This window comes from Gossypium arboreum, chromosome 9 (genome assembly GCF_025698485.1).
Source record: "Gossypium arboreum isolate Shixiya-1 chromosome 9, ASM2569848v2, whole genome shotgun sequence".
NCBI classification, from domain to species: Eukaryota; Viridiplantae; Streptophyta; class Magnoliopsida; order Malvales; family Malvaceae; genus Gossypium; species Gossypium arboreum.
In genome coordinates this window covers 79,375,971-79,396,049 of record NC_069078.1, presented here as the reverse complement: position 1 = coordinate 79,396,049, position 20,079 = coordinate 79,375,971, and the positions used below count along the sequence as shown (strand labels likewise).

The window sequence follows — 20,079 nt, the reverse complement described above, 5'->3', positions numbered from 1 at the left end:
CCCTTTTTCCCGTGACTTGGATCTTTCAATGCAATTATACAACTACCATTTAATATAAAATTGTATTTACATTAGCTTTTGTTTCAGTGTTTGATATTGATGAGTGGCAGTTTCTTGACGTAATACGAAAGCCAAAAAGTAAACAAGACTAGACACCATTAATGTTGTTTAGTGGGGAGGGGGGATTTGTTTATCTTCTGGGTAGAAAACTATGCGCCTTACTTGGTGGGGAAAATGGACAACTTCTGAAATCAAAGCCCTTGGTTTTAGCCTCTTTTACTACCTATATTATATAATAATATATATGAAAAACACAATGCTTTGGAAAAGGTTTTCCCCTTTTGTGTATGTGTGTGTTGTTTTGACCCATATTGGTTTTTGTTTAGTTGTTGACCGCCTGGTTTGCTTGCTGTTTTGCATTATAACTTTTATCAAATAAAGAAATTTAACAAACCTTCAAAGAAAAAAAAAAACCTAATATGTGTGTTGCTTTTTGCAATCAAATTGCTAAAAATATATCTAACTTTTATACTAGGGTTTCTGCATTGCATGTGTTTACGTAAACCATGCTATAAAAATGAGTTTCTTTTTTTTTTTAATTGTTTTTTTGAATTACCTTTTTTTTTTATATAACTTTTTAGAACAAGTTTCTAGAGATGGGAAAACTTTAGAAAACAAGAAAGAAGGGGAGAAATAAATGAGAAGGGGAGAAATAAATGAAGGAAACGTTGATGAAACGGTTTTGAGGGTTGAAGGAGTTTCACATGATCCAACTAAGGATCTACTCTGGTCGGTAAAAGGATATGCTTATGTCTCGGCTTCTTCCGTTGTCTGTCTGTGAGAGAAGAAAACTAATTAATTTATAAATAAATGCATCACAATAATTTCTTTTACATTCTATATTATGTTTTAATTAAATTTGAGCTGGAATCGAATCAAATTTTTAAATAAGAGATCAATTTTTTCAACTATTTTCGCAATTATAATTTTACTTAAAGAAAATAACCCAATAAATACCGAATTAAATGTTGAGCTCAAAGAAAACAAGAAACAAAAGGAGAGAAAAAGGTGGTAAAGTGAAGCCAAAACCAGAGGCAAAGCAAGCAGCAGCGCAGTCATCGAAACGCCGCAACACTTGCCCACGCTTACCTTAGCTGACGTTGGCCACACGTGAAGCCCCTCGGCCTCTATTATTTATATATCCTCGGTTTCTATTAAAGAATTTTTAATTTATAACAAAATAATTAGGGTTAATTGCATTATATGTTGTAATCCCATTTCTAAAATATGTTATAAGTACAAGCTTGTCGTTTAAAATTAACACCTCAAATATAATAGTAATTTGAAAATGAAGTTAAAATGTTTTAAAATTTTGAAGACTTTAATAGTAATTATTTAAAATGTTTGGACTAAAAAAAAAAAAGGTGTTTTTGTTGCACGTGAATCCCTCACTTTCTCTCTCACACGTGCGGTTCTGATTCAGATTTACTTCTCCTTTTTCTCTCTCTTGACTTTGTGTTTGACAATTAATCTCCTTTTGCAATCCCAATGTCTCATATCTTGTTTTCCTCTTAATTTATTCCCACACTTGCTGCATTAGGAAGGTACATTTAGTAACGAAGTATTATATAATTAAAAAAGAAAATATCAGATTAAAGAGATGGCAATGAGTAATTAGTACAGAATCCATAGAATCTGTTGTAGTGTGAAACATCTGATTCACTCAAATCCATTTAGTCAACCCAAATATTTTTCTCTCTTGATCCTTGATTACACCCATCCCTTCATTTTTCTAGCTTTTTATTTCATACACGTAACCATTTTTGTCAATATTCACAGCTTGATCACGAACTGCCATATGTTTTGTATAAAAGATAAACCCCCATGTAAAATGAAAGATACTCATCGGACTTGATTTGATGTAAGCAGGACACAGGAAAAACCTTTGAATTGTACACTTTATAGTTATTAGAAATGAAGTACAGATAGGGCAGCTTTTAGCTTCTTTTTTTTTCTTTAATTCCCCCAATGGAAAAAGAAACCTAATAAAACTGTAAAAGGCAAAGAGAGCCCCTAAATACACAGGGCCATGTCCTACAAACTGACTTGGTGTACTTGTAAGAACAGGCGCCAATGAAACCCGGAAACCTCAAAGGAACAAATATGCCAACAAAAATGTACGATGAACTATGAACTTGAACAAGCTTTAAAATCCAAATATCCATTGAAAACAATGGGGAACAGCTCTGAATTAGGGAAGAGTTTTCAAGGATTGGAAGTCCGCAACATGGACTTGAGCAGCCCCCCTTCCTACAACTTCAATAAGGTGAATAGGTTGCAGTCAGCTGTACATGTTGAATTCAAGATTTGCTTCTTCCTCTATATTCTCCTACGTTGTCGCTGCTTGAATCCGTTAGAATCGTTAATCTCCTCGCGGTTTTCATAAAGTCACTGCAATGGCAATGAGAAATTGATTAACATGCCCTTTGTAAGGGCATTAACCCATAAACATACAAGGTGAATGAGTTCTACCTGAATGGTTCTTCTCCGATTTGTTTGACAGCACCCGTAGCATCCCGATAGAGTAAATGGCTCAGAGTTTCGGAGTTTTCTATACCAAACATGTCTGCCAACTTTCTCTGCAGTTCATCATAAGACCCCAGCAAAGAAAGGTTGAGCGTACGACCAACATCCTCTGATTGCATGAAAACTTTACAGTGACCAGTCTCTAAATTGGGTTCAGCTTCTTGGCGATTGTTTTTGTACCACGGGAGACCTTCGCAGGATGCTCGCTCAGGAAGGCCTTGTTGATGAAGAGCAGATCCAGAACCATCGGAAAAGTTTGCTGCCTTATCCAGATATTCTGAAGAACTATTTCCAGTAAGAACTGGTGAGCTTGTATCACCAGAGCAGCTGAGAGAGATCTGCTGCTCAGTAAGAATCGGCCGACCGAAAAGTACAAGCTGAGGTGTCTTTGCACCATCAGCTTTCTTGGAATTCTGTGAGGGATGGGACATGGTTAGCACACAAGAAACGTTCTCACTCATGCTAGGCTTTCGAATGTTTGGGCCACCATTGGAGGTCCTATTAAGTACAGGAGCATAATCAAGTGGTGGGAAACTAGCCGGAAAGAGACCTGACTGCAGTTTATTGAGGTGGAGATCTGATAAAGATAGACCGTAATGAGCATGCCTGGCTCCCTGCATGCCAGCAGGAGCAGTGTTGGGTAAACACCCAAAGGGGTTGCTGGCCCCAAGGAGGTTGCCTGAAAATGTTGGCATTGGAAGTTGACCATCTAGGTGAAAATCCGAGTGCTGCGGCAGTCTCAACTTTTTCCTTGGTGGTGAAAAGGGAGATAGATGAATCGCGGGCATGTTCGAAACCAATTCCACCAGCCAAGGACTAACTCGTTTTACATTCTGAAGCAAATCTGGCTCGTCCCATGTAACCTGCAATACAGAGCTTGATCATATAAGACCATATTCCAGTTGTTCATTCACAGGATCCACATATATGGTCAATGACATCTTTCATGTCAGCTTGTAACACAAGATATGCAATTATGAACAAATCATCATATACATGTCCCAATAAATTGGCAAATTCATTATATTCTCAATAAGAGAGCACAAGTAAGCTATCCTAGTAATAACCATTGCTATGAACAGCATGAAAATCACAATGCATACATAGATACATCAACTGAAAACAATGGAGAAACCATGGAGAAACACACAATTAGAAGCAAAGAGAACCGACCTGAAGAAGCCTCCAAGGTGAGTCAGGCCAGTGGAGGGGATCCGCGACTTGAACTGAAGATATAGTGCCCATAAACCAACTAATCCGAGAAGAATCCTCTGTTTCGAATGCCATTTTGAACCTCATTCCTGAGCACCACCGGATCTGCAATGCAGCCTTCACTAAAGAGGCCTTCACGCAGAACTCAGGAGTACTCGCCCTTGGGTAGTAAACGACCTCGAATTGTTGGCCATTGGAAGCAAGTGTTGCAGTTTCAATAACTTGTTCAGGCCTAACCTTCCTCTTCCCCATCAAATTACCATTTGAGCTAACCCCATTACCGCTTCCATTTCTCATCAGCTTACCCTCATCTTCCCTCAGAAATGCTGAAAACCCCCCATACGGGATCATACAATTTCCAGCAGTAGCATTCCATCCGGTTGAAGACTCGGGTCCTCCACCAATCCCCCTCTTCGCCCTCCTAATTCCGATGCAGAGATCCCCATTTTCCGCCCTAAGAAACACAATCGAGTCACCAGCTACAAGCTTCTTATGGTTGACAAACGTACTCCAGCCCGTAGTCAAAAGATGTCTCCTTGGGGTACCCCTGTAAATATGCCTAAACTTCCAGGTTTCCCCATGGACATCCTTAGCCAGAATGGTCTGAACCGGGGGATCAGCAGAATAATCCAATCTTGGAAATATCGTTTCAGCACAGTACCTTGGAACTGAAAATCCCCCACCATTGTTAGCATCTGATTGAGTCAATGTCTTTGCAAAGGAAGCCGGTTTTTCTTGTGTTTCATTCCCATTAATGCTTCCAATTCCATCATCTTCAAAATCAGGGTCATTGGTGTTAACTGGGATCAACCTGATTTTGGCGAAAACCTCGTCCGTTTCAGGGTCGGCCATGAACTTAACGGCGGCGACTCTGCAGAGTATATAAGCTTGTATTCGAGGACAGTTCCTGAAATCAACAGTGCCACAAGCGTGCTCGGAATGGCCTTGAGGAAAGTAAAAGACTTTGGTGTTAACTGAAGGCATTTGAACCATTCCGCCAGCACAAGCATGCCATAGCTGAGAATCCAAGCATTTCTCCATCTCTTTCGGTTTCTCTTTCGACTCCATAAAAGTAATCATCTCTCAATCCAAACTATGATTGTAACAATGAAACTTTCCTTTTCCGTTACCACTTCTCTCTTTAAGGAAATGCTGTAAGAAAAGAAACTTATTCATCAAATTCAATAACCAAAAAAAAAAAAAAAAAAGGATCAGAAATAAAGGGGTAGAATTGAAAGCGAAATTACTACCTTGAAAAAGCTTGTATGATCAAGGAACACTGTGATTAAGGGCGTTCTTCTTTGCAAAGGCCAGAAAAATATCCAGCGAAGATCTTCTTTGATCTTCAATCCTCACCAGAAAGAGAATCCAAAACAAAAACTAGGAATTCCACAGAATCTCATCATTTTGTTGCCAAAATAAAAGCCAACTTCAGATTCCAAAAAGCTCCATTTTTTTTCTCCCAAAATATCTAAGGCTTCATTAAACAACATTCAAAGCTTCCCAAGAGTCTGTCTTCCTCCAATTAAAAGAGTTTTGTAGCCTCCCTATAACTAGCTATGAACAACAAAATCTGCCCCAAGGAAACACTTTTTTTATGGTAAAAAATCAGAGACTAAAAGAGACAAGAAAAACAAAAGACAACTGTTCAATTACCATGTTTTGAGTTCACCATCAAAACTTTACTACAAAAATTAAGATCCATTAAAAACAGGGAAAAAAGAAACCCAGAAGCTAAACGCACACCCCTGAAAAAAAGAGTTCTCTGCTAATCTTACAGTCTCTTTGACCCCATAAAGAAACCCCAAAAATTCTGAGAAACTAACAACACACAAAGTTCCTGTAATCAGAACCTCCTCCAAATTCTCCTCCTATAAAGACCCAAAGAGGATATCTAGGGGGAAAAAAAGAAGGAAAACAGTGATGAATCTTCTTTGGTTGTGCAATTTCTTTCAAGGATTCAATCAAGAAATTACTCGTTGGCCGACACAGAAGCAGATAAAAAAGCCATTAGCGCACAAAGAAGAAGAATAAGAAGAAAGTAAGAGGAAGGGAAAATAAAGGGAAAATATATATATATGAAGAGAGGCAACTTTTTGGATCATGCAAGTGTCCAAAAAGCATACACTGAAAGAACAGAACACCCTTTTAACACCTAAAATTATTAAAAGTAATATTAAAAACCCCAAAAAAACATAAATATAAACTCAAAAAGATAATTTAGTATTGTGTTTTTTGTTTATTCATTTTATGTTTTTATTAACCATTTTCTTTGGATCTGAAGGAAACTGTATAAGAAGCCAGCAAACCAACAAAGATGTTTAAGAAATCGATCCATATTTCAACCTTTTTCATGAATCAAATTATATTTCTTAAAATATCGTTTTATTGATTCTCATTTATCAATTTAACTACAAAAAAAGAACTTATGTTTCAAAATTTTCATTAATATTCGATTATTTCACAAACCCCTCTCCTCACGCTCCTCTATCTTCATATGTTAATTCTTTCATATCCTTTACTTTAAACAGTAAATTGAAGTCTAAAAGCAAAGCTAAGACAGTGGTTAACCGATAACAACACAACTTAACCCTGGTTCAAGTTTTAGTCAACTAGAGTTAAGCGTGTACCTTTAGTTTGGACCTTTGGTTAACCTCAAATTGTTTCACTTTTGGGATTGATGCTACTGTTGTCTGCTCTTTTCTTTTCTTTTTTTCACTCTATTTTGCCGCGAGTGGTTTATACGCTACTTCATTAAAATTCAGTAAAAGAATTATTTTCATTAAAAAATATTATATCTTAATATATATATTTATGAAAAAATTATGTAAAAATTAATGAAAATTTAATTGAAATGATAAAATGAGATCCTGAGATTTTATATATAGCAATTAACAATCAAGGATTATTATTAATTGAATATTAATTTAATTGATATCAATAGAAAGATCGGTTTGAGTACGTTTAAATATATTTTATTATTTTATTTAAGATTTAAAAAAATTATTTATACTTTTAAACATTGTATAAAAATAATCATTCACGTAATAATAATATAAATATATTAGTTGTAAAAGGTATAAAAATATTATTATAAAATTTCATATGAAGTTGGCAATTCGAGTTAATCAATTGCAACTTAATTAGAAAATAAAAATCATAAAATCATTTTTAAAAGAATTAGTGTACTTTTGGTATATATTTTATGCACTATTAGTAAATTAAATGATAGCATCATAAAATAATTTAAAATAAATTTATTTAATTTGTTACTGTATCGTGTATGAATCTTACAGTGGTAAGATACATTGTATTGTCAAAGGAGAATGCAAGTTCGAATTTCGAAGGTAATATTATTAGGAGGGGCAACCACAAACTGAGAACACAAACTGTAAAACGAACATGAAGAATATAAGAAAATGAAAATTTTCTATTAAATTTGTTGGTATACAATTTTGAAATTAAAAAAAAAACACTTATTTAGTAGCCATGTAACTAAAATAATTACATTGTAACGAATCTAAGTTTATAGAAGAATTTTAATTATTTTAACAATTGGACTCGTATTTTTAAATCTAAAAAGTTGAGGGATCAAATTTAGTAGCCATGTAACTAAAATAATTACATTGTAACGAATCTAAGTTTATAGAAGAATTTTAATTATTTTAACAATTGGACTCGTATTTTTAAATCTAAAAAGTTGAGGGATCAAATTTCTTAAAATAAAAGTAAATGACTAAATTTCAAATGTGTGAAAAGTATATAAACTTAAAACATATTTTAACTAAGATATTCTTTTATGCAATGTCTAAAATTATTTATAACTAAAATATTATTATATATTTTTATTTTCTAATATTTTCATACAAAATATTTAAATACAACAACTTAAACCACTACCTTTGTTTTCCGTCAAAACCATTACTTAAAACAAACAACTTTTATATTTATTTCTTAAGAAAACTACTATTCCCATTTAAAAATTACGGTTCTTTATATATATATTCTACACAAATATTTTAATTCAAATATTATCCCAAAATTATTTTATAAAAATATGATAAGTTAAATTTAAATTGAATCCGAAATAAACAATCACAAATACAAAGGAATTTGAAAAACCCTAAATTGAGAGCAAGTATTTGAGCTAAAATGTAGATTTTTTAATTGGTCAAATATGGTTTTTTTAGGATTTAGAAAAATAAGTCGTTTTTGAAAAGAGGGTGTGAAAGTGTGTCAAATTGGACGAGCTTTTCTATTTATATGTTAGGGAAAGTGCATACAATTAGAAGCATTTTTTGAAAATTCCAAAGAGATCGGGTCTAAATGTGTGTGCTTTTCTTGATATATCAATAGCGTATAGTTGAATGCGTTTTCACACACTCTCTCCAAAATCGATTTATTTTCTTAAATTAAAAAAAAATAATCTATTTAACTAATTAAAAAAACCGATATATATTACCTATTTAGCCAAATATTTGCATCATACGGATGAAAGTTAGAATAGTGTACATTGGGAGGCGCGTGGAGAGGAGAGCAAAAGTTTATAGTTTATGTGGTGGTGTATATCTTTTAAAATTTAATTTAAATTTGGTTGTTACTTAAAAAAGTTAATGTATAATTAAAACAATAAGTCTGAAAAGTGAGGGTACTCCCATCCAACTCTGTTGTGCTAGAGCAGTGAATTGAGTCAAGTCGTGAGACTTGAACAAAAGTAAAACAAAGAAAATCTTTTGTTGGGTATTTTTGTCACTTTCCTTTGACAAAACAGAAAAGGAAACCCACACGTTACCAGCCGCGCGTGAAGCTTGCCGCTGACAGTGATTTGGTTAACAAAGGAATCTGGAAGAAGAAGAAACAGTTAAGTAGACTTTCCGATTTGGTGAACTTCAAGTTTACCCTATTTGACAAATAACCACATTTGTGTGCACAATTCAACCTCACTGAAGATTAATATAATAATCTTTTTAGCTCCGTCGATATGAAAAATCTTTTGTTCATTTATTAAAGTTGAAGTTGAACCCACTCCATTTATTAATAACTTTAACAAACCTGTTAGGTAAGAAGTGAAACTTGTTCTTAATTACCAGCAGCAAAACATTGCATACAAAACGCAGCTCCAGTGGCTAAACAATTCTTCATAATCTACAAATAGGACTCACCCTAAAATGCCCAATCTCAGCTACTGGCAACTCAAAATAGCTTTCTGGGATTCACATCATATCTTTGCTCCTTTTTCTGGTGAGGGGACCTTAAACTAGGCTGAGGAGTTAGCTTTTAAGTTTTAAGGTCCAATCCGGGAGCTATAATGTGATGAACATTGTAAATTCTTCGACGTTAACTACCAGTTTCAACATTGAGCTCATCAATGTGAAGTTAAAGAAAGTATTTCAAATGAAGTTGTGTGTTAAAAAAGGGAAAGCTTTCCTTTTTCTTCTTCTTCTTAATGGAACAGTAACTGTTATGTGTGCAGCAGTATATTTTGTTGTCAGTAATTATTGAAGATCAGTTACTGATAAATTTATCCAAAGATTAGTAATGATCATTTATGATGATAGGGGGGACATGACAGTTTAGCATCAAGGTTGTCATATAGAGGTACACATAAATATGCAAAATGTTGGAATCACAATTCAATTCAAGCTCCGCTTCCAATTTCAACCATCTATCATGTTTTAAAATCTCCCATCTGCTGCCCTGCCTGGTTATTAATCTCAACTGAAACTTGAGACATTTAACCCACATTATGTTTGTCATTAAAAAAGAAAAAAGTCTAAACAGTATCAGGTCGATGTGTATGGTTCAAGCACCATGAAGTTGTCAAATACATTTGGGTGGGAACATTAATCAAAGCCAGGACCATTCACTTAATTTATAACCTCCCTCTCTCTCCATTTTGGAAATGCCAGATATGGAACCATTATTCCCTTGTATTGTATAGCCTGTAAAACGTAAACTTTTGGCCAGAAGTTTGAACATTTGTTGGTGCCAAGGACAAGGACAAAGACCCATTACCAAGAACATTAGCTGCATTAGGACCCTCCGCCCTTTTACGTGGAGATGAAACCAAATTTCATAATGGTTGAATTTAAAAGCACGAATCACACTGGATAACACACACTATGATTTCTGCCACTTACTTCAATTTTAAATTTCAATCTGCAAATATTTAATCGACGAATATTTTCAAAAATATTTTGTTAAAAAAAAAAACAGTGATCAAGGATTCGAAAATCCAAACCCAAATTTATTACAAAGTAAATGAATTTGGATATTGGATATTTGAATTTACTATTCGTAATTTAAGTTAAATTCAAATAATAGATATCCAATGGTTAATATCCGCACATGTATATGCGTGGAAGTCACAAATATAAAATGTAAATATGTATTTAAAATAACATATAATAAATAATGAAACATATAACTTGAAACTAATTAATAATAACACAGTAAATATATATGATATTAATTTTTTAAATAGATTAAATTGTTTATTATTATGTTGTCATCAATCTTAAATCGGTGTTAACTTGCTACACTAACTCAATCAAATACATTGTTAATATATACATATATATATATATACAAATGGTGGAAATAATAAAGTATGTATAATAAAATTAAAATGCATAAAAATATCAAAATAAATCTTTAAATAAGTGGTAAATTAAAGATTTTACCCATGCAATTAGTTCAAATCTCATCATATACATATTTTTACAGGTTTTTAAAATAAAAGATTAATATACTATTGAATAATATAACTAATTTTAATTATAGAAGGGTATGTTCAAAATTTCTCTAACCGAGTTGGTGGCCCTATTGATAAAGATAATAATTTGTGCATGTTAAAATAAAAATGAATATTAGTTGAGTGGTATACGTATAATTTATTTTAATATATACGTATAGGTAACTGAATGTATTTCCATCATTACGCACATCTTTCTTGGCTAACATTATGATCATCATTAGAATTGAAAAGGCATATATAAAACTACCAACAATTAAAAGCCATCGTGGCCTTCTTCGGACATGGACAATCCATACGCACTACAATTTCAATCTCCCTCCCACGATGATAGCTAACCTAACCCAACTGTACGTGTCATACCTTAGTAACATGTTTTATGGGTAAAACTACATTTTTTGAGCTAATTTTCGTTATTGGTTGCATTGATTACAATTTACAAAGATACACCGTTAATTACTTCAATTCAATAATTACCCTTTTTTACTATTTAGTCCCCTCTTCCTTTTACTTTTACCCTTTCATTCCATTTTAATGTATATTTTTACACATACATTTACATTTATATTTTAGGTAAATCATCCTTTCCATGTTTTCCATTTTATTTTAATTAGGAATTGGAATAATACATTTTTTTGGCATCACTCTTTTGAGTCTTTTCTTTTGGAATGAATTAATTTTTGGTTTAAGGGTGTAAAAAACTCTTAATTAAAAAAAAAGCAATTAAGCCCCTATTTTTTTACACTCATTTAGGTACTTGAACTTTTAAAATGCATCAAAAAAGCCCTCAAACCTTTTCAAAAAAAAGCAATTAAGCACCTACTTTTTTTTACACTCAATTGAATACTTAAACTTTCAAAATGCATCAAAAAGACCCTAAAACTTTTTCAACAAAAGCAATTAAGTTACTGCTCTTATTAAAATTATAAAAAATTAAAATCAATAAAATTTATAAATATTATTAAAATTTAATAAAAATTTCAAATAATAAATATTTATTAAAATTAGAAAAATATAAAATCATAAAAATATAAAAATTGTAAAATTTTATAAAATATATAAAAATATAAAAATTATAAAAATTTTATAAAGTCATAAGCAAATTATGCAAAATGTAAAGAAATATAAATATTATAAAATTTTAGTACCAAAAGGAGCATTTTATAACTTTTCTATAACTTTTATTTTATTTTATTTTTATCATTTTTTCATCACATGTCACGCTATCTTTGTGACACGTGATGGCTTTAATTTAAAAAATAGGGTCGTTAATTTTTAATGATTTTTATAACATTTTACAATTTTTTATATTTTAAGATTTTTATAAAAAATCAAATTTTAATTAATTTTATTTTTATATTTTATATATTTTTAAAAATTTAATAATTTTTCTAAAATTTATTATTTATTATTTTTCTAATAAGACCACATGCTTAATTGCTTTTTGAAAAAATTTGAAGATTTTTTGATGCATTTTGAAAGTTCAAGGGCCTAATTGAGTGAAAAAAAAATAAGCAGTGGCTTTATTGCTTCTTTTGAAGAAATTTGAGAACCTTTTTGATGCATTTTAAAAGATCAATTACTCAATTAAGTACAAAAAGAAAGGGGCTTAATTGCTATTTTAAAAAATTAGAGGGCTTTTTACTCCTTCAACCTTAATTTTTGAACATATATTTAATAAGAGTTAAAATAAAAAATTAATCAAATTCCCTCTCAAGTTACAAACATCTTTTTTATAGAAATTAATAACAATGCTTTTGGTTCTATTTTAAGCATCAAACTATTAATTTTTTAAATTTAATTGAAATTAAATATTTTATTAGAAAATGACAGGTAAAGGAAATAATGCAAAGGGATACACTAACATTTGAACCAACTTTATAAGAAGTTGAGATATCTATTGTCTATTAACCATATATGGAAAAACAAAGCTATACTCTTAATTAGTATATTATCAGAAATGCTGACAGATAGCAGTAGCTACATTCACCAAAATAATTGCCTTCAACCATGTTGTTTGCCTACTGGTTCTGGTTTTTGCCTAGATGATTATGATGTTGGCTGCAGGGATGAAGCAGAAAAAATATTTTTAAAAGGTTAAGGTATCATTATATTAATTAATAATTTTTCAAGGGACTTCAAAATAAATTTACCATAAAAGCGACAGACGTGTTGTATGATCTCACCGCCCTAATTCTGCAACATAAGCATATTAGGCTGGTTGATGCAGCACATATATACCATACCTTTGCCTATTCATTTATAACTTCACTTTTCTCATAAAAGTGACACTATAAAATTATGCATCACATTTATTTATTTATCTTCTTGTAAAATTGATGAACTCCAGTAAATCCCATTACCTAATATACAAAAAAAAAAAAAAAAGTGTGAAGAATCGTTACCCCCTCCCTTTCTCTCAATCAGATTTTGGGTTTGGGCTTAAAGGTTAAAATGTTCCAGTTAAAAGGCCTTATTGTAAAGAACCCAGTCAAGGCTACCAATGGTGACCACTCCATGGGGAATGACAAAAATGAGCCTCAAGCATGAAATGAAACTGTCAAATAAATAATCTAGGACCAGCTTTTGCCTTGACTGCAACAAACATAAAAAGGCCTTCTTCGACCACAAGGTTGTACAAGGGAGCCAAACATGTCAATAATTTGAAGCAACTATATCCAATGAGGCGAAACATTAGGCTACATTGTCAGTCACCCAATCATAAGATACTTGAAACATACAATAAAAACATTTAAATGGATATTATCAGCTTTTCCTAGTATAAAAAGCAGTCAGATCAACCATAACGTCCAAATGCAGCCGAGCAGATTCCCACGAACAGGAAAAGACTGCAGTTGCCAGCTTCCGGCTGCATATCTTAGGCGTCCCTGATAAAATGAGAACCAGCAAGTTTTAAGAAATGCAGTCCAATCCAACTTAAAATCAGTACAATCAATTAACATTTTAATTTAGGACCAGTTTTCGTGTAACATGATAGTCGTTCTCCTCTTCAACCTAAAATGTGTTATACCGTCAGATAAGATGGAGGACAACAAGTTCATATGCTTTACAGCTACGAAAACTGAAAATCTTCCAAGTAGGAAGGAAACCTCAGAACTAATGATAAAGAAAGCATAAAATTGACTAAATGTGGGCTGGAAAGCAAATCATTTTTTATAACAAAAAATCAATTAAATGCCCAAAGAATGAAGCTTGTACCCAAAGAATTTTAGCAGCACCAGTAGGAAATATCCGCACTCAAAATTGGCGCCTTGGCCTAGACTCTGCTACAGTGACCCGAATTGGTCTTCCATCCAAATCCTGCACCAGACAGATTTAAAGTAATTCACCATCGTTAATGAGCTTAATAGATTTCAAGACGAAGCAATTTGTACAAAATCATGCACACAAAAATCTAAGTTGCTATAGACATTCACACATGAAAGACCAAGGTAACGATGAACTTACACAACCATTCAAGGATTTAATGGCACTGTTGACCTCATCGGCAGAACTGTAAGTTACAAAGCCAAAACCCCTTGATCTACCGCTTTCCCTGTCATAAACGACTTTCGCTTCCACAACCCTGCCTTGCTCACTGAACAAGGTCTCGAGTGCTGTATCATCAACACCCCATGAAAGGTTACCAACATAGACACGATTTGAAGCTCCCATAGGAGGACCACCCCTTGCTCCCATTGAAGGACCACCTCTTGCTCCCCTAGGAGAAAATTCTTCCCTACGAGGAGGAGGAGGTCCTGAGTTTACCCTCAATGCTCTCCCTTCCAATTCCTGCAAACAGAAGATAATTTTACGATAATCTCAAAACAAGCTTGTGATAAAAACTACAGACATTATTAATTAATCACTTTTATTGGGAGGTATTTAGATACTAAAACAGTAAAAATTTTGAGCAAACTTGACATTTCAAACACCCCTTTCCCCCACCATGCTGCCAAAGAGAATGCGGAAGAAAGTTTAAAGCAGCTACTCCATATGTCGATCAGATTTATATGCAAGAGTAGGTTTTAAAGCTAAAACAAGAAATTGCTACTCAAAATTTCTAATAATATGTAAGAATATGTTCATGATAAACTAAAAAAATGAAAAGTCACATTGTTTGGGATAGACATGTAACAAAGATGATCCAATTAAGCAATGTGGAAAGCACTAAATAGTCATCGCATATGAAAAAAAAAAAAAAGACTTACATAGCCATTGAACTGTTGAGTAGCAGCTTCGACTTCCTCGATTGTGGACATGGTTACAAATCCAAATCCCCTACTTCTCCTAGTTACCTTGTCGTAAATCACCTGCAATATTTCACCACATTAAACGGAGTGAACAATTTGATTCTAAGTCTACAAATGATTGAGAAACATAAAACCGGGTAATCAATAAGTAAAAACAAAAAAGTAAAACAAAAGTACCTCAACCATCTCAACATTTCCGGCGTTTTCAAACAAACCCGCAAGCTGGGCACTATCCACAGTAAAAGGAAGATTACCCACAAAAAGTTTCAAGTCAGGGGAGAAAGTAGGAGACCTTTCTTCATCATCGCTGCCAAATAAGTCCTCTTCCTGGTCATACTCAGAAGAAACAGCAACGTTTGTCAGGAACCCGGAAGAAAAAGAGGACTTTTTGGTTAAAAGCTGGAAACTTGGAAGAGCAGAACAGAAGAGAGGCTTTGCATGGGGGGTAGGAGAAAGGGAGAAGAGGGAAAGTGAATTGGGAGTTGAGTCGGATAAAGATAGAACTTTGGGTTTGAGCGATGGGAGAATAAGAGATGAGGCAGATGTTGCAGACATGGCTGGTGTGGTTCCTTTAACCTTCGTTCTCAAAAGATAAGGTTTTCGAAATGGAAAAGGAGGAGGAGGGTTTAAGAAGAGCTGTGAGGTTAGGTTAGATATTTATAGCGGGAGAAATGGAAAAAAGATGTCAGCCTAGCCTAGCCTTTTCCATTTTCGGTGGGATTGAGATATTGGGAGCAAGTTGAGCTGGCTACTTGGCTACATTACGAGATCTCGGCCGTTCGATTTTGATGATCAGAAGATTTCAGTAGATATTTTGTCTTCTGACAAAAGCTGTTGGAGTTTAGTTCCCAACTTCCCATGCCATTCTTTCTCCTGCTGTCTTTCTTTGTCTTTGGTTTGGTTTGGTTTGGTTTTGGTTATCACAATTGACAAAAGCCCCCGATAGCAATGAAAATATTACAAATTTCAACTGAAAATGGGTCAGACTGGCCTACAATTTATGGGTTTAACACTTCAGGCCTAAGCCCTACAATATATGCATTCATGTCTAAGTTAAATTTTCTTAGTAAAAGTCCTCTTCAATATTGAATACATTCATCGCTTTATAACAAAATTAGAATAATTTAATTCATCACAATTAAAATAATTAATCACATTATTAATGATTTATTTCAATTTAATTTTAGATAATTTTCATTGGTGAGCCTTTAATATTTACATATTCAATTAATTTGACCTTATTTCTTAAAGAAATTTAAAAAATATATAAAAATTAAAATTCTAAAAATAAAAAATAACATATATAAAATTTAGCTTTAAAAAATAGTAATACATACAAAAAAAAGACAGCATGCTAAAACTTTATTATTATATCAATCAAATTTATGTAAAATAGATAAAAATTATTAATGTTGTAATTAAATTTCATCATACACTCATTTTTTATATTGGGCCTTGTTAGTTGGACTTCAGTTTGTCAACCAAAAGACTTATGGAAGGCTTGGGTTTCAACAATTGAAAGATTATAACACTTCTTTTTTATTAAAGTTAGGGTTTAACATTCTGTCGAGTTCAGAGGCTTTGTGGGTTCGTGTGTTACAGGTGAAGTATGGGATTAATGATGGCATACCCTTCAGTATCGCTCATAGTAATTGCTATTTTCTTTGGAGATCTCTATCTAAGGTGTGGCCTCTACTTAAAGAAAATATTTTCTAGTCAGTTGGAAATGGTATCTCTATTAAGTGTTGGAGGGACAGTTGGATTATAGAGATCAGCCTATTGATTAACCTTATTCCAGCAAGTGCTAACATGGTCACTGATTGTTGTTTAAATATGATGGTTATAGATGAAGGAACATGGAATCTGAAAATTTTTCGAGTTTGGCTTTTTGAATATTTAATTAGACACATTACTAGCATCCTTCCTCCACATCTTGCAACAAGGCCTGACAAAATTGCTTGGTTGAGAACCACTTCAAGGTGTTTCTCTATCAAAACGTCTATCGTAAGATTAAGGAAAGTTTGTGGAATCCTAAGGAGGAAGCTTGGAATTTGCCATGGAAGGTTAAGGGACCTCAAAGCGTGCGAGTTTTTCTTTGGTTGGCTCTTAAACAGCGGTTGCTTACTCAAATAGAATGGCAAAAGTGTAGCGTGGGTAGTGACACAAGATGTCTAATCTGCAGCCATGAAGCAGAAGACATGTTGTATGTTTTAAGGGATTGTGATGCAGCGAATAATGTATGGAACCGTATCTTCCCCCATAAACTAACCATATTCTTTCCAGGTAATTTGCAGGAATAGATTAAGTCTAATTTGGAAAATCAACTCAACATAGTCTGAAGGAATGCCAATTCGTCATGCTTCTCTGGCCTAGTTGCTTGGCGGATATGGAAGAACAAGAATATTTACACTTTCAATGGCATGTCGTGAAGTGTAAAGAAGATTGTCAAAGTCTCACACAATTGGGCTAATCAATGCATTGCAGCTTGTAATGGAGGCAATGTAGTGAGACCTACTTCAAGAATGGATATGGTGGAAATAGTAAGGTGGATCCGAGTAAAATTTGATGGAGCTGTTAAAACCAACATAAGTTGCACTGCGGTAGGCGGTGTATTGAAAAACCATAATGGAGATTGGATACTTGGTTACAACCGCAACTTGGGGAAATGTTTTATTTTTTAAGAAAATTTGTGGGGTATACTCGATGGTGTGATACTGACACAAGGAAGACAACATGATAGAATTTTGGTGCAAATAGACAATATAGGAGTCATTGGATCTATCAAGGAGTTTGTATTGAATGAATCAAATTCTCCATTAATCAGGCATACTTAAAACTTTTGCAAAATAAAGAAGTTTGGTTAATTATATACGTTCCTATAGATGAAAACTTGGAAGCTGATAGTATCACCAAGTTAGCTTTTGGTAGGGAGGAGGGTTTATAGTTACATGGAATTTCTCCTCTAGTGTCTTTCTAGTATTTTGTAATGTTATACTTTATTTTCACAAAAAAAAAATTATTTTGAAGGGACTAATTTATGGATGATAATGAAGTGGGGCGGAAACAAATATTACTAAATCCACCACTGCTTTACAATTACCACACTCTGCTCCATCACCTACCCTGCTCTACTATAGATGTGTAAAAATCATTACCACCCTTATGGATTGTAATACCCTATACCCGTACTTGAGACTGGGATAGGATATGAGTATGGGGTATTACATTTAATGGTATCATAGCTATGATTTAGTTGGTTCTTGGGCCAAACGTAGTATATGTGAAGTCTAAAAACATATGTCATTAAAATATGTGATAGTGTGATATCTCTCGACTCTAATGAAATTTTGTTTTACTTATAGAAAGAGATGTTTTTCAACCAAGCTAATTCTAATAATGCTAAAAGCAATACTCAAGTATAAGAGTAGAAAGTTGATTATGAGGAATCGGTACAAAAAAAAAAAGCATGAATAAATGTTTTATAATACATGTCAATGATGAATATTATGTTATATGTATTATTAAAAGCAAATTATATTACTATATGAAATATTGTCTGATGACTAAATTACAAAATATATAAATGTAATATATGAAGTACGTGATAAGGATTATTAGAGAATTATGAATGAATCTGAATTTTGAAATACATTACATGTATTGAAGATACAAACGATATAAGTATATGAATTATTGGTACAATGATTAAATTGTAAAGCACGTAAAAATATTATGTGAAAGGTGTAAAAGTGATATACATGTATGAAATAATTTGCCCAAGTAGACAATATTAGAACTATTAGAATGTTAAGGGACCTCAGCATGCTCTCTGAATATTAACACATCAGTGCTCTCTGATTAGCACATTTGTGCTCTCTGATATTTAGCACGCCAGTGCTCTCTGATTAGCACATTTGTGCTCTCTGTTCATTAGTGCATAATAATGCACCTCTGTATAAGTCCTGTATATCCGAAGTGTTCTATCTAGATTACTGGGCCTCTGTTAAATAAAAAGTAAACAATTTTCGTTACAAGATAAAGGATTATCCCTGAGTAAAAATGTTAGTTATGATGAAGCAGAACTCGTAAAAGTACGGATAAATGTTTTATAATACTTGAGAATAATAAATGTTATATGAGTAAATACATGAAAATTAAATTATGAGGCTTTACGATCTATACCCCTTTACTAATACAGTTATATGCAATGAAATTCATGAGGTTTATATTGATTAAATTCAGAAGCGGAAAGTGAAAAGCTCAATGATTGAACAATTGATAATGCAATCGGAACTGAGAATGAGTTAATAAGTAAATATGGGTTCTGAATAGAGATATCAGATTTTTCTAAAACTAGTTGAGATATACAGTAGCACTGTTAAATAAATAAGTTATTTATGGAAAAATCGTTTTATTTAAATATGGTATTTACAGAATAGTTAACTGAAAATTTCTTCCGAATTAGTTTTTTTTTTAGTGAAGTAAATAATGTGAAATTATTGATGACTATACTAGTCAATAGATTGGTGAATAAATTGCAAAAATATTTGAATATAGATGTTATAACTAGGTATATTATAGTAAATTTTTGGGATCTTATATGGGTATAGTGTACAGATGATTTCTGACTAAACATTTTGGATTGAATATGATGGTTATTTGCAATTTAGAAATAAAAACTGAAAAAAAAGGATTCAGAACTTATACAGGAGAATTTGCATGAAATTATAATAGTACTATGTCTATGCATTCTGGAAGAATAAGATGTACAGTGATTTGAGACAGATGTGTTGAAGACTGGGAAAAGAAAAGCAATACTTTGAATTTGCATATAAATGTTTATATCGGGTGCAGATGTCTTGAATCTATTACTGACCAATGATGATACCATAATGGAAATGGGATAGAATCTCTATGGTTTTGGACTGGAATTATTTCTGTCCGTGAAAAAGAAATATGATATTTGAACAATCGTCGAAGATAAGGCAAAGTCTGTATAATTTATTTCGATATGAATGAAATTCTTACTTAATAATTATCTGAAATATGGGTTTCTGAGATCGTCAGATTCATGGTATAGTAATTTTTATTATTTCTGATTGAAATACATGGTTTATATTCTGATTCTAGAATAAGTACAAGAAGTTCGGGATATATAATAATAGTTTACAATATTGTATGAAATTCTGTATGATTGTAAATGTAGAATTTCATAGTATTTTATTTAATATTGTGAGAAAATGAATATGCAAAGTTGTTTGATTTATAAAACCG

General features: G+C 32.7%; 2 protein-coding genes across 2 annotated transcripts; both read right to left on the bottom strand.

Annotated features, from left to right (window-relative positions):
• Positions 1-1,915: 1,915 nt before the first annotated feature.
• On the bottom strand, positions 1,916-6,323 carry LOC108453867 (auxin response factor 18-like). The gene is made up of 4 exons (XM_017752219.2): positions 5,049-6,323; positions 3,760-4,950; positions 2,533-3,449; positions 1,916-2,451 (listed from the first exon to the last, which is right to left on the bottom strand). Exons 2-4 carry the CDS (start codon positions 4,876-4,878, stop codon positions 2,361-2,363), a joined length of 2,127 nt encoding a protein of 708 aa, XP_017607708.1. The 5' UTR covers positions 4,879-4,950; positions 5,049-6,323; the 3' UTR covers positions 1,916-2,360.
• Positions 6,324-13,136: 6,813 nt separating this feature from the next.
• LOC108453629 (29 kDa ribonucleoprotein A, chloroplastic-like) lies at positions 13,137-15,740 on the bottom strand. The gene is made up of 5 exons (XM_017751853.2): positions 14,983-15,740; positions 14,764-14,865; positions 14,021-14,344; positions 13,772-13,873; positions 13,137-13,440 (listed from the first exon to the last, which is right to left on the bottom strand). The coding sequence occupies exons 1-4, from the start codon at positions 15,358-15,360 to the stop codon at positions 13,811-13,813; spliced, it is 867 nt and encodes a 288-aa protein (XP_017607342.1). The 5' UTR covers positions 15,361-15,740; the 3' UTR covers positions 13,137-13,440; positions 13,772-13,810.
• Between the last annotated feature and the right edge of the window lie 4,339 nt (positions 15,741-20,079).